At 39.8% G+C, this 15,660-nt stretch overlaps 1 protein-coding gene across 1 annotated transcript; it reads left to right on the top strand.

Annotated features, from left to right (window-relative positions):
• The first annotated feature begins 231 nt into the window (after positions 1-231).
• Positions 232-15,557, top strand: ace (angiotensin I converting enzyme (peptidyl-dipeptidase A) 1). Its single transcript, XM_017418605.3, has 25 exons — positions 232-565; positions 3,354-3,524; positions 3,630-3,717; positions 4,483-4,626; positions 4,745-4,936; positions 5,174-5,271; positions 5,362-5,531; positions 5,595-5,818; positions 5,898-6,042; positions 6,183-6,281; positions 6,660-6,782; positions 6,855-7,060; positions 7,128-7,264; positions 7,483-7,641; positions 8,347-8,434; positions 8,593-8,736; positions 10,664-10,855; positions 11,218-11,315; positions 11,641-11,813; positions 12,129-12,352; positions 12,442-12,586; positions 12,697-12,795; positions 13,138-13,260; positions 13,373-13,560; positions 15,019-15,557. The coding sequence occupies exons 1-25, from the start codon at positions 332-334 to the stop codon at positions 15,219-15,221; spliced, it is 3,867 nt and encodes a 1,288-aa protein (XP_017274094.1). The 5' UTR covers positions 232-331; the 3' UTR covers positions 15,222-15,557.
• The last annotated feature ends 103 nt before the right edge of the window (positions 15,558-15,660 follow it).

Below are 15,660 nucleotides of genomic sequence, written 5' to 3'. Positions count from 1 at the left end.
TTTTGCAGGAACACCGTCAGCTGTGGTGCGCTTTTTTTTGGGTGGGGATCCATCCGGATGGTGATTGCGCGCGTTAACTTTGGAGATAATCAACCTGACCTGGCGCAGCTGATTGCGCCAGTTTGCTCCGCCTCTGCTCTGTGAGCTGATTGGTTGGGGCAATTTCAGCTGTAAGGTGGGTTAAAAAAAAAGAAGTAGTGTGGGCTGGGTTAAAGTGGCGCTTATAAAGAAGCGCTTGTTGGTTTCTACGCGCTTCAGCAGTTAGGCTGGAGGAGAGAAACAGTTTGTTGGAGATTTTTTTTTCCTACTTTGTTTGAAGTGGGGGCTAACCATGGGTACATTCGTGGACAGGTTAGTCAGGTCCCTTCTGCTGCTGCTGCCAGTCTTGGTGCTGTGTGAAGCTCTGCCAGAGAGCTGGCTGCCAGGGGACTACACAAACAGCACCTCTGATGCGCTCAGGTTCCTCCGCGACTACAACAGCACTGCTGAGGACGTGTTCTTCTACAGCGCGTCTGCCAGCTGGAACTACAACACCAACCTAACAGAACACAACTCCAAGCTTCAGGTAGGAGCTAAGTCTCCTGGTTCCCAGTCTGATTATAGCCTACTGGCATTTTGTCACTACAGATGCACGCAGGGCAAACGTTTCTGTGGAGCTGAGCTCTGCGTGACTTGGAGAGGAAACATTATTCCTCTCCCTCCAGAATTCCATGCTCAGTTTCCTCCCTGACACTGCTGGCATTTTTCCCTGCAACTAAGAATCAGGTTTTTAGTGCCTGTGGTGTGAATTTTTGCTTTTGCGCACACAAATAAGCTATTACAGTCCACTATGAAAATATTTGCTGTCAGAAAGTGGCCAGCTGCGCAGCTGTCCCAACACTTATCTAAGCTTCATTCTGAACAGGTGTGCATGTGGCCTCCACTTTGTGAGGTCCTGCTGCAGAATGTCTCAGCAGTTTTGTCAACAGGGACTTTTCCTAATTTTGTATTTTTTTCCCCCCTAGTTGTTTGGTTTCGTACAAATGGCACAAATAATCGGTTTACATGTTGCCAAAGAGCTCAATCTGTTCATTGACGAGAAATAAAGACTAATTAAAAGAATGTTTTGATGATTTGAAGATGAGCCTTAACAATACTTTTTGTAAAAGGAGTTGCCAGATGTACATATTTAGCCACCTGGCATTCACACAGACATGCAGTTGCTCTAAGGTTTCCTCCTTGGTCCCATGCTTGGTTATTTTTGTACATATGACACTACTTCTGTGTAGAGAAGCAAACAAACTGAGGAAAACTTGGTAGATCTGTAACTTCTGCTCTTTGAAACCCAAAATAAAATGCCAACCTACCTTTTTAAAAATTAAAAAGGAACAAAACAAACTCTTAAAACAGCCCTGATGATTAGAAACATTGAGTAGAATATAGTTTATTTAAACTGCGTTGAGAACTGTAGATGTTAAAGTTTACTTTTCTTAAACCTTAGTGCTCACCCTTGACATGTGCAATCAGTAAAGGATAAATGAGTAGAGGAGATAATGGAGAAATGGTAAAATGTGTAGCAGGAAAACCTTGATGAGGTCCCAGGTTCAGCAAAAGTTTGTCCTTATCTTTACCGTAATTTGTTTTTGCTGAAATGGTGAGCTGTGTGGATAGATGGGTGTCGGCAGGCTGGAAAGTGTTTTTGGTGAACCGAGTAAGCCTGTTATTGTAGTGATGTCTGCAGAGTCGGATAAGACATTTCAGTGAGAAGCTGCTCTCATACTGTGTGAACAAGTGGAGCGTGTGGCCAACAACTCACTGCACTTTGATAGTGTGTACCGATCTGTCCAAACACTAGAACTTCTTTAAAATGACTCCTTGCCTATTGTGCCTAAATGTGAAGCTACAACGCCATCATTTTTGGCAGAAACTCGGGTCTATGAAACACAAAATGGCCTTTACAAATTGAGACTAAAAATGGATTAATCTTCAGCACAAGTACTGAGCCTCGATGCAATCAATTCAAGCTCTTGTCATTACTGTGAGAACACCTTTCAGAGTGTAATAAAGAGAAGCACTTCAGATTCACTGAGGCTATAGGTGAGCATGCACACAATGGTGACTTTTTTTTTTAAGATTATCTGTCCTTTTGTCAAACTGATGCTTTATTGATCAGAGGAAGGTGCAGCTTTCTAGCTCTGACAGTTGCAAGAAAAGACATAAATTCTAGTTTGAGGCAACTAATACCACAATGCAGCAGTACAGGAGCCAAGCTTGGACACTATCTGAAGAGTCAAAAAGTATAAAGTTCATAGATTATGCCTGCTTATGTAAAATAACCTCTTCATTTTAGGAGGGTCTGTTAAATTTATAAGACCTTCCATAAATGCACTTCTGTCCAGTGAGCTGCATGTTGCTGGAACTTTCTGCTATCCATCCATTTTCTTTACCCACTTTGTGGGTTTCAGGAACCTGGTCTTTCTCCAGCAGTCTCTGTGCAAGAGCAATGTAGCTATTGGTAAAATTTCCAACTTTATGGAAGAGAAATTGCACCTGCAGAACGAGAGTTAACTCTGACGTCTTGATGACTTGAATACAAAATAATTGCACCACGATTTTAGCTTTAGCAACAATAGTTCTCTAGCTCAATTTGTCTTGTTTGAAAAGTAAGGCTAGCATGTAACATTAGAGTCATGAACACCCCCACCCATGATGTTTCATTAATCATTGGTTTTTTTTTTCCTTCTTCATGCACAACAAACTACACATAATCAAAGTTGCAGATGCAGGCAAAGTAGTAATTGTGCTCAAACAAGACTGTCATCAAAGGCCAAAAGATGCAGGTTGGATAACAGTAATTGGCAAGTTGCAAAACTTGGTGGACTATTAACCTGTCTTGAGTTCTGCCTTTTAGTAGAGCAGCTTGACCTGGACCTACTTGCCTTTTGTGCTGCAGCACATAATGCATGCAGTGATCTATTGAACTGGCACAGTAGTCTGAAATCAACATTGCTGGGAAAAACTTTAAAATGGCTGTAAGTGGCAAATGGGTCCGGAATAGTCAGAAAACCCATTTTTGGAGAGCTGAGGAATTGGAAGGCTTTCTGACAAAACTGGTTATCTGTGGGGCAAAGGGAGAGCAGCATTGCCTCCCCTAATCCCTAAATGAAAGAAAGTTGTTAATGACTCAGATGATATGGGTTTCTCTCCCCCCTCCCCCCAGTACAGATCACTGGATATCCTAACTGCTGAGCTTTTCAAATATTCTAGCAAAAATAAAATGACTCGCACAGCTTAAACTATTGCACAAGCTTTTGTTCAAAATAATCCCAACAAATTTTACATTTTTCATTGCCCAACTTGTCTCTTTGTCTTAGGTCAAAGCAGCCCTTGAAGAACAAGCCTTCGCTGAAGCCTGGGGGTTCAAGGCCAAGAATGTCTTTTCTGAGTCACTTCTCAACTCTCTCCCAAACCCCGAAGACAAGAAGCTGATAGAAAATGTCAAGGTGCTGGGTCCTGCCAACCTTCCACAGGCTGAAAGAGAAGAGGTTTGATTGTTTGTAGTCTGTAATCACTAATTTACATTGATGTGACACAGGTCCTCTCTGCTGGTCTTTTTTTTAAAAACCTCAAATGTTTGTCCTTGTCTGTAGTTCAACACCATCCTCAGCACCATGGACAGTATTTATTCCACAGCTAAGGTACACCCTCAGCCAAATATCAGCTGGAGCCTAGAACCAGGTGAGTAATGACTATGAATTCTTGGTTTAAGGAGCAAGATCCATGTATTGTATAGATCCTGTAAATATTCAACATTAACGTAGCAATGTTGAGGAACAGGAAATGAACTGTGGAGGGAGGAGTCCTGGAATCAAAACCACTGTAAGTGGTTTTGATGTTATCGGTTCTCGTTAGGAACAGGACAGGATGAACATAATGAATTAAGCGGCTCCAAAGGAAGTGTTAAGATGTCTCCAAGTTTTTTTTTTTTTTTTTTTTTTTTATAAATAGAGGCACAAAAGAAACTGCATATTGATAGCATCTAGTGTGACTGGACTTTATGGGGAACAATAGTCTTTGTTTTGAGCTACAACTGTTTTATGAAGTTGTGAGAAACTCCTGTCAGCACGTACAGGGCAAAACAATCTATGCTAAGAATGCTCGTAAACTGAAATGAGCGCTCTGCTGGTAAAGTACAAGCACCATAATGTTTACTGTTGTTTCCATTATGGAAACAATCCAGAAGGAAATGGTCACTCAACCAGATGGGTTATTATGATGGACTTCCAGAAATTACCATTTCAACTTCGACCTCATCATAATTTAACTTTATTTTAAAGGGTTTGCAGCACTACTTGAGAGGAGAGCTGCTTAAATACAAGTGCATCTCAAATATTGCAGGGAACCTTGCCTTTTTTTTTTTTTTTTTGCTTTTGAGTTTTAATGTGTTTTTATACCTGAAGTTTTGTTCATCTTTTGACTGAGAGGAAAATGTCTATATTGCAGAAATCACAGAAATCATGGCCAGTTCCAGAAGCTACAAGCAGTTGCTGTTTGCTTGGGAAGGCTGGCACAATGCATCAGGTGTGCCTCTGAAACGGCATTATCCCAGGTTTGTGGAGCTCAGCAACAAAGCATCACAAGCTGATGGTAAGAATTAACCCTTGACCTTTGACTGTTTTTAAAGTATTGCATTCAATATTCTGAAGTTTCAGATAAAATGACAAAGAATAATAAAACTGACTGAACAGAAACCCCCTTTCTTTAGACTTTGAAGACACTGGAGCTTATTGGCGCTCTTGGTATGAAAGTGACACTTTTGAGCAGGATCTGGAAAAACTCTACAGGACCATCGAGCCACTCTACTTGAACCTGCATGCTTTTGTGCGCCGCAAGCTCTACAATTTCTACGGCCCCAAGTACATCAATCTTAAAGGACCGATCCCTGCCCACCTGTTGGGTAAGATTTATGCATACTTTTTTTAAAAAGTGGTTTAACTTGAATTTTCAGCATTAAAATAATAAAATTGTTTTAAATATTAGAGTTGAAGGTATTGGCCAACTACCTCAAACATGTCAGACAATGGAAGTACAGGGTCATGATTTAAAGCAGTGAATAAACATTCTGCAAAAAGGCATTTCCTTTAGTCACATGTAATAAGTCAGAATGACCATTTAATCACGTTTCCATCCTCAGGAAATATGTGGGCCCAGACTTGGAACAACATTTATGACATGATGATCCCATTTCCTGATAAACCCAACCTGGATGTGACTGGTGAAATGGTCAAACAAGTGAGTGTGACAAGCTTTCCCTTATTCTACTGAAGTGGTGGATTAACTGTTTTTAGGTGATCTGACTTTTGTCAAATGGGTCTTTCTCAGGGCTATAATGCCACTCACATGTTCCGTGTGGCTGAGGAGTTCTTCACATCTTTAGGTTTAGCAGAGATGCCCACAGAGTTCTGGGAAGGCTCAATGCTTGTTAAGCCTGATGACCGAGAAGTTGTGTGTCATGCATCTGCTTGGGACTTTTACAACCGCAAAGATTTCAGGTAAATCTCCATATTTGTTGTGCTACATGATGATATGGGGTTTTAATGTTTAATGTTGTTCAGGATTAAACAGTGCACCACAGTGACGATGGAACAGCTCGCCACGGTTCATCATGAAATGGGGCACATCCAGTATTACCTGCAGTACAAGGACCAACCTGTGGGCTTCCGCCGTGGAGCCAACCCTGGTTTCCATGAAGCTATTGGTGACGTCATGTCTCTTTCAGTTACGACACCAAACCATCTGCACAAAATCAACCTGCTGGAGTCTGTGGCCTCCGATGCTGGTAATATTACCAAATACCCCTCAGTTAAATGGATGTGGATGAACAGGCAACATGTTTTGAAAGTTCTACTTTTCTCTAGAAACTGATCTCAATTACTTATTGAAGATGGCTCTGGAAAAGATAGCCTTCCTTCCTTTTGGCTACCTTATTGACCGCTGGAGATGGGGTGTGTTTAGTGGAAGCACCCCTCCAGAGAAGTACAACTCTGAGTGGTGGTACCTCAGGTGGGACATTATGCAGAATTTACTTTAAATGGCTACAGGTTTGAATAATTTAGCATAGTGTGGCTTATGGCACTTGATGTTTAAATGGTTGCATGCTAGACACTTGAAATTCTTGAACTATTTTCCTTTTTTTTTAAAAGGACAAAATACCAAGGAATTTGCCCACCCACCAGACGTACAGAAGAGCATTTTGATCCTGGTGCAAAATACCATATCCCTGGAAATACACCATACATCAGGTACTGTCCTTCTGCCTCCATGACTGCTAATAAAGTGAGCACAATCATGAGGTTAATAAAATCTTAAACATGAATCAGACAATCTTAAATTTCTGCTCAACTTTGTGCCACAAATCATAGGTTTTGCAGAAGGGTGCACTACTGCACACAAAATTGGCACACTGTACGGATGCCTAAAATGTTCAGTAAATGTACTTGAAGGATAATTTGAGTGAGAATGAGTATGCAGGAGTGTCTTAAATGACCCTACAATAGAAGGAAGCTTGTTGCAGAAGTTGAGCCACTGTTAAAGGAACTCCTGTTGGTTCTCTTAATTGAGGAAAGAAAAACAGTCAGGATGACAACCCACAGCTTCTGTATAAACTTTATCTCATGCAGGTATTTTGTCAGCTTCATCCTGCAATTCCAGTTTCATGAGAAACTGTGCCAGGCTGCCAAACACACAGGCCCCCTGCACACATGTGATATCTACCAATCTGTAGAAGCAGGAGCCATTCTGAAGTAAGTAAACTAATCACCAGTTTAAATCCATTATTCATGCTTTGTAATAAAATATTGTCCCCCACCCACAAGGAAAGTTCTACAGGCTGGCTCTTCCAAACCTTGGCCTGATGTGCTTCAGGAGGCTATAGGCACCAGGGAGATGAGTGCCACCTCACTGATGAAATACTTTGAGCCTGTAATTGAATGGCTGAAGAAACAAAATGTGAATGAGACCTTGGGATGGCCTGAATTCAATTGGGTTCCACCCATTCCTGAGGGCTACCCTGATGATATCGGTAAGAATTAGATTAGGCACAGTTTTCAGTGATGGCTCTCCACGTTAATTAACTCTCCTTTATCCAGACAAGAATACAGATGAGCTTGATGCAAAGAAACTTCTGGAAGACTATAACAGCACAGCTGAGGTGGTGTGGAATGCGTACACTGAAGCCTCCTGGGCATACAACACTAACATCAATGAAGCTAATAAAGAGACCATGGTGAGAACTGTTCTCTAATGGCTTCATTGATCACTTCAGCTGGTCTAATTTTAAATCTTGCATTGACATAAAATAAAAAATTCTCAATAGATCAACTACTGACTCCTTAATCATTGTATGCATGCTCCAACAAACCAATCTAACATGCATGTATCAAATCTTCCAACAAGCAAATTTCTTAAACTCAAAATGCAGAATGCCTATTGTTCTCCTCCTAGCTTGAGAAGAACCTGGACATGTCGAAGCACACCCTGGAATATGGACTGAAGGCTCGCAAGTATGATATCTCTGACTTCCAGGATCCCTCAGTGAAACGTGTCATTGAAAAACTCAGCGACATCGAGAGGGCTGCACTGCCCTCAGCAGAGCTTGAAGAGGTGTGACTAAAAATGGGTTTTACATTCAAAAGTTTCTCACTCTGGAGGTTTCTGCAGAATTGGCTGCAATTCAGACATAAACAAACAAACCTTAGTTCCTTCTGTTTTTAAACCTTGTGTGTTCACATTTACAGTTGGACAAAGAATGATATAGGTTACCTTTTAGGCCTTTTTAAACAACTGTGTGAGCTGTTAAGACGTATCCAAAAAAGAAAGCAGCAGCCTGTGCTGAATTCAGAAAATATATATTTTTAAATTTTGTTTCTGTTAATAAAAATGTTGCATGGTTGTGTCAAATTCTTCAACAATTGAACCAATTTAAAATGTATAAATATAATAATCTTTTGGTATTATATTAAACTCACTTGGCCCTTTAAGAATATGCTGGGAATACAATTTTTATATTTATTTTAGCCTGATGTAAGGGAAAATGGATTTTTATTTCTACTAGGTTTGCACCTTGGTGTGAATTATTCTGCTAAGAATGTCATGTTAGTGTTAGAAGGAAGGCAAAACACACACACACAAAAAAAGCGCTTGTTACAAAACCAACATGAGTCTGCTCCTGTTCTGTTGAGATGCAAAAGGTTTCCACTTGTTTCCCTGATATGCAGTTACTTTCTTACACAAAGAGGTCAAGAACATAATTTATAACTCAAATGTATCATTTTGGGCCAAATGTAAAGCTTTGCGTGTGTTTTGCAGTATAACACTCTAATATCAAACATGGAGACCAAGTACAGCGTGGCTGAGGTTTGCAGATCCAAGGAGAAATGCTATCCGTTGGATCCAGGTATGTCAATACTAAAGTGAAAGTATATTGTTTCTTAGCAGCTATAACTTAAGCACTGTGATGCAAGTTGCTTTTCAGTGTTTCGCAAGAGAAACCAACATGAGTAAGACTTTTTATGCTGAATGGCCGTAGTTTGTAATATAAAATGTGTGTCTCAGATCTCCAGAAGATCATGGCAGAGTCTAGGGATTACGATGAACTGCTATTTGCCTGGAAAGGATGGAGAGATGCTGCTGGCAAAGTACTCCGTCAGGATTACAAGAGATATGTTGAACTGGCCAACAAAGCTGCTACACTCAATGGTAAAACATATGGACCTAATTATACATCTGCATGAACAATCACCCCCAATGTCTCTGCCAGAAACATTTTGAAGGTTGGTCTTGGCCAGAGGACAGGAAGTAGTTAATTTAATTTTAAAGTATGTGGCTGTGGTTTTTATGAGCAAATTCATCTTATACTCAGTTTCCTAATACCAATCCAACAGCAGGCGTTTTGACATCACACAGTATAAAAATCACACGTTTAATTTGAATCTTTAATAGATTTCTTTGTAACCATCATGCAGCAGTCCGACCATTCCCCAAATTAACATTTGCTTTGAAAAGGGCCTGTTTGAGATCTGTACTTGCATGGAGTGTTGTCTACTTGAAAGCATGGTTACTGCTTTTATGATTATATGCAGAGATGGAAACTCTCAGGCTTTAACAGCTCATATCTGTTAAATTCAGTTTATATAGAGCTAATTCAAAATAAAGAGTGCAAGAAGTGTAACTGGTTCAATTCATGTCCTTAAAGCTAATTTCAGCAACTGGGGATTGGCCTACCAAGGCCTCTGACTATTGCCCAGTCCATTAAACACCACAATATGATTCCTCCTGTAAATGATGGGTCTACAAGAGGGTGGGGTCCATGTTGCTTGTTTGGGCTGTGCTGGGCCAGGGCCTATGGGCAAATATCATAGAAAACCTATTTCCCAAGCCTGGCTCCAGGGTGAGGCCTAGATATTCATAGTTTGGGCAGAGTAATGTAGTCTCTTGGTCTTAAGGGTTACTCAATCTTGTTTAGTCTGGGCCATTGACATAAAAATGATGGACCAAGAGTCTTTGCCTTCTTTTGTTATTGAAAATTGAAGCCATAACTCGTTGATGGACACTGTCATCTTTTATTTTTGGAGCCAGAGTTTGAGCTCTAGGGATGTGGAGCTTTAAGCCCTGACTACTAGCCCCCACTCAGTGTTATGTGACTCATTCTTTACCAAAAAAAAAAAGATTAAAAAAGCAAAATCAACTGAACTTGTATTCTGTAGCTGAAGATGTTTTGCTTCTTATCCAAGGAACTTTTGAATTGATAAAGCTCCTTGGATGAGAAGCGAAACGTCTTCAGCTGCAGAACAGAAGTGCAGTTGTTTTTGATTTTAACCTTTTTTGGATTTACCATGTCCTGGATGACTCTACACTAGCATGCATGACCATTCTTTAAAGCATAAAATAACAAATTACGGCTAAACATGTAAGAAAATTAATATTTAAACTTACAGTATATGTAAGAACTACACAAATCAACACCAGAGAAAAAAACGAGTCCAATGTCTCGTTCATTTATATGGAGAAGGTGGAACTTTACACTTGTGTTAGAACCAGCTTATAGGAACACTGATCTTGTTCTGGTTTCAACTTTTAGGTTCCCAAGGGAAGTCTAGTGATCAATGGCCTGGGCCCTCACCCAAAACAAATTTACTATAGTCAATCATACCAGGGGCAAACTGCCCTAAACATATTTCCTGGATCCTTTGAACGAACTTCCTAAAAGAAAGCATAAAAATTAATGAAAAAAATTAGCTCTTTTTTTGTTTATGTTGTGATCAGTGTTGATAAGTGTTGTGATAGTGTTGGTATATGGCAACATTAGGTTTGCTAAAGTCCCCTACCATCTGTTTTATTATTTTTTTTTCTTAAGTAGTCTCACTCATTATATGAACTAGCATATAAATTAGTACTACACTGTGCTGACCGGAGTCAAGAGGTCTTTGAGTTTTCACATCTATATTACAGTACAGAGAATTTATTTTGGATATTTACATACCATGCTTCATAATCTGTGGGCAGACCACAGTGTTGGCTGTGTGGGGCCAACCTGTGAAACCCTGACCTGATCAGGAATTTAGAGTATGACTGAGTGTGACCACATTGAAACACACACCACTGAAGACTCTGCTAATCTCTGTAGGTCATTCTGATAATGGAGCTTTTTGGCGGTCTCTGTATGAAACCCCCACCTTTGAGGAGGACCTGGAGACTCTGTGGAAGGAGCTGGAGCCGCTCTATCTGAACGTACATGCATACGTTCGAAGGGCTCTGTACAAAAAGTATGGCTCCAAGTACATCAACCTAAAGGGGCCCATTCCTGCTCATCTGCTGGGTAAGTTTGGAGCTTTTGGGTGGAAATTATGAAATCTTTAGGCTTTCTTCATATTCAGGTTATTCCAGGCTCATCAAAAAAAATCCCTTTCAGACAGTTTTATATGATATCCAAACTCTCCTTTTACGCGGGAGCTTTCCTTGTTGATGTTATGTCTTTGGCTGCAGATGCCTTTGGATTTAATTTTCTTTCGAAGGCACCGAGCGTAAGATTATGTGTGACAGTTCCACACGGTTAAAGACTTGACTGGCTCACAACCGTTAATCCTACTTGGTTAAATGCTGTCACGACAGAGGATGACTTTGTGCTCTGACCTCTTTGACTCAGAAATATGAAGTATTATTGTTGTTCTGTCCTTTCAGGCAACATGTGGGCTCAGACCTGGTCTGGGATAATGGATCTAGTCATACCCTACCCAGATGCCACGCAGGTTGATGCTACACCAGCTATGGTGGCTCAGGTAAATGAATGCATCTATAGCATTATAACCACTCCAGTATACACACACACACACACATATATCAAACTCACACTGTTCTTCTAGCCATTTTGCAGTTTTAAAATTTAAATATTAAATTGTTTTTGCAAGTTACTTTCAGGACATCTATAGAGTAAAGTGTGCACAAAAGACAAATATGTTATGCCCTATTCTTTCTTGAACTGTCATTTCTTTACACCAAATCTTGTCATTGTCTTCCTAAAGTTGCTGTTGGTTTCTCCATTTAATTAAAAACGGCAAAGAATTTCCAGCAAAACTGTCAGCATAACTACATACTTTCTTCCAGGGCTGGAATGCTACCAGGATGTTTCAGGAGTCGGATAGATTTTTCACCTCTCTGGGTCTTCTGCCAATGCCCAAAGAATTTTGGGACAAATCTATGCTTGAGAAGCCAAGTGACGGACGGCAGGTGGTGTGCCATGCTTCTGCGTGGGACTTCTATAACCGAAAAGACTTCAGGTTGAACTTCATTGCATTTTTATTGGGCTTCCAGACACTTCTTAGATCCTAAGATCTCTAACACTATACAGATTTAATTGAAGGCACATGGGACATTAACCATTCCCAGTCTAAAGATCATTAATTTTACATTTTAGTGGACAAGTGTCTCATTTATTTTAATTGAGACACTCACTTGAGCTTTTGTTGGCTTCTTTCTCTTTATGAATTTTAAGTGTCTGCTATTCGACTGTTTAAGTAATAGAAAATGTAGTCATGGCATTTCTTCTTTGCCTGTAGAAGTAACTGTAATTTAATCTTTGTTCGTGTCTCCAGGATAAAACAGTGCACAGTTGTGACCATGGATGACCTGGTCACAGTGCACCATGAGATGGGCCACGTTCAGTACTTCCTGCAGTACAAAGATCAGCCGGTGTCGTTCCGTGATGGAGCCAACCCAGGCTTCCACGAGGCCATCGGAGACGTTCTCGCCCTGTCTGTCTCCACACCCAAACACCTGCAAAGCATTGGCCTCCTGGACAAAGTTGAGACCAACCATGGTGAGTAAGAATAACAAAGTTCTGTAAAAAGATATGGTGCTTTAATAGACATTCCCTCAAGGTTTTCCTTATTTCTGGCCCTCATGTAGAAAGCGATATCAACTTTTTGATGAGCATGGCACTTGACAAGATTGCTTTCCTGCCTTTTGGCTTCCTGATGGATCAGTGGAGGTGGAAGGTTTTTGATGGGCGTATCCCATCAACAGAGTACAATAAAGAATGGTGGAACTTGAGGTAAAGTTTACCAAGAGCATTATTATTTCAGAGTACAGTGGTGATCACAACGTGTAAATGGTTGATAACGTTTCCAGTGATTTACTAAACCGTTAGATTGTCTATTACAGATTGAAGTACCAGGGCCTGTGTCCTCCAGTAACACGCACTGAGTACGACTTTGACCCAGGTGCAAAGTTCCACATCCCCGCAAACGTGCCCTACGTCAGGTAAAACTGCATGACTTTGCAAAACAAATTGGACAACGTTAGAACTGAACACAGGCACAGATAAGATAAATGTGATGAAGAGCACACCGTGGTATGTTCTTACTTTGTGTCACGCGGCTTAAAATTAATACTAAGGGTGCCAATGCATAATCATAGATGCACCTTTGTTACTATCCTGGTCAAAATTTACAACAAAGACAAAATAAAATTAAAAAATTTTGGGCAGCAGATGCATTTGCACAATTACTGATTTCTTCAGAAATTTTCTTAACTGTTGTAACAGCATCTGTCTGTAGCATTACATTTCTATAAACCTAACATGATGCATTTTATTATTTTCAGGTATTTTGTTAGCTTTGTCATTCAGTTTCAGTTCCACAAGGCTCTTTGTGATGCTGCTAAGCATGTTGGGCCTCTGCACACATGTGACATCTACAAATCTCAAGAAGCCGGAAAGCTGCTGGGGTTAGTACCCGCATAATTCTCGGTCAATAGCCATTGAAAACATTCAAATAAATACTAAACTGCACAACTTATCCTCGTCTGCCCTGACCTCAGTTTGTATTGCTGTTTGCAGCGATGTGATGAAGCTGGGTAGCAGTAAGCCTTGGCCTGAAGCCATGGCCATGATCACCGGTCAGTCCAAAATGAGTGCCCAGCCTCTCATGCAGTATTTCAAACCTCTCATTGACTGGCTGGAGGCAGAGAACAACAAGAACAAAGATGTTCGTGGATGGCCCGAGTACAACTGGAAACCTGACACACGTACGTCCAACATGCACTCACACATTTTAATACACTCACAGAAACATGCATGAAGTTTGCACAAAATAGGTTTTTACATGTTCAAAGCAAAATGTTGTTGAACTTCTTCTAAGATTCATCTGGTTTTGCTGTTCTGCATTACCTCGCTGTGAAATCAATCACCCACTCTTGTTTTACTGATGAGATCCTGCTGAAAGGATGCATGGAGATTAGATTGTTGAAATATTTGACTGAGAGCTAGACAGATACTGGGGTAAAGAAAACACAAGTGTTCGAAAGGTTAAAGTGCAGACAATAAATACAGGGATGAGTGAATAAGTGCCATTTAGATGTTCTCTAAATGCTGGCTGTAGCTGCAGTTTCTGTATAGAGTTGAAGCTAAACATCTTGAGATGCAGAGGTGTCAAAAAGCACCATCTGTTGGTGGAAAGAAGAATGTTTTAATACTAGGGAGGAAATGAGTAATAAAGTTCAAGTTTTTTCTTCTTTTTACCCTTAGATGTTATCAATTTGCTTTTTAATGTTTCCTGTGATAACCATGAACAGTTGTTTCTACAGAGATCACGCTAGTTTGTAGCACATTTTGTTCTCATCGTACTATAGAGATCAAGTGGAGACAGAAAAGTTTTATAACAGGGTCATATTTCTATGGTGTCTGACATGTAGGTCAGCAAATAAATGTTATATAACATTATAAAAACAAGCTGTTAAAGTAACATTCAGCTATGTATGTTTTAAGTACACAAAGGTTATGAGGACGCAGAGGTATTTAAAGTCGTGTTTGTTATAGAAAATAATATTGATAATCACTTCATTGCAGTGACTGAGGAAGAGGTTAAATCATTTTGGCTCACAGATAGGGTATTTAGTTTACCTTGAAGATAGATTTTTAGTCTCAGTCAGTTCTTGGGCTGTTTACTGTAAGTTGAAGCCAATGTTTTGACCTTTTTTTTTTAACTGATAAACTCCTCCGCTGAGAGCTTAAAGCTCCACAAATGTCTTGTGGCTTTGGCCCTTTGTTAATCAAGTGTGATGTTTGCAAAATGTCCCCTTAAAGTTTCTTTGTGATAAATGACAAGTTAGGTTTTGCAAATATACTTTTTTTTTTAAAGAAGAAAATAAAGTATTTCATGCAGTGTTCACATGAACCGTTACAGTGTTTTAAAGTGACAGCAGTTCACTTCAGTCTTGGTCTGGCTTGGATTAGCTGTTAGTTTATTATTCTGGTCAGATTTAAACTTGTGTTTGTCCAAACTGAGGCCATTCAAAGAACTATTGGCAACTGGTAAGATATTAATTGTTCATAAGCCCTTCACAAAACCCCATTTCTTTCTTTAGGGAAAGTAATCCAGAATTTTTTCTCCAACTTGACAGTCAGTCAAAGCATGTCAGGCTCATACAAAAAAGTATACCTGTTGAGAATTAGCAGCTCAGTGATCTAGCTGTTTCTTGCTTCAGGTTCTACAGAAGACATTAAGACGAACAAAGTGGACTTCCTGGGAATGAGTGTAGAAGATTCATCCGCCATAGCTGGCCAGTGGATCCTGTTGGTCATTGGTCTGGTCCTCTTGGTGGCCACCATCCTACTTGCCTACAAGTACAGGAAGTCAAAAAAGTCTGAGTGGTCCTCATCCGCAGTGGAACTTCACCAAAAAGACTAGACATAAGTGCTGGAAAAAAAAAGAAGTCCTGCCTTACTGCAGTTGGCACAAAACCAACCTCAATGTGAACAAAATGTTTTATGTACTTCATAACATCCTAACATAGTTTCTCTTGGACTTTACTGAATCAGTTTAATCTGTTTTCTTAGTGTTTTAATTTGACTTTTTACTGCTGAGAGGTGAATCTTGATGAAGGAATCCCAAAATATTTGGGTTAATAATTGAAAGAAATATGTAAATTATGTGTCTATTTAAACTAAAAAAAACATCACAATCCTATTTTAATGTGACATCTATAAAACAAAAATACAGGTGCTGGTCATAAAATTAGAATATCATGAAAAAGTAGATTGATTTCAGTAATTCCATTTAAAAAGTGAAACTTGTATATTATATTCATACATTACATACAAACTCATATATTTCAAATGTTTATTTC

The sequence above is a fragment of the Kryptolebias marmoratus genome, linkage group LG17 (assembly GCF_001649575.2).
Source record: "Kryptolebias marmoratus isolate JLee-2015 linkage group LG17, ASM164957v2, whole genome shotgun sequence".
Lineage (NCBI taxonomy): Eukaryota > Metazoa > Chordata > Actinopteri > Cyprinodontiformes > Rivulidae > Kryptolebias > Kryptolebias marmoratus.
The sequence above is the reverse complement of the archived record's forward strand: the minus strand, read 5'-3'. Positions and strand labels throughout refer to the sequence as shown.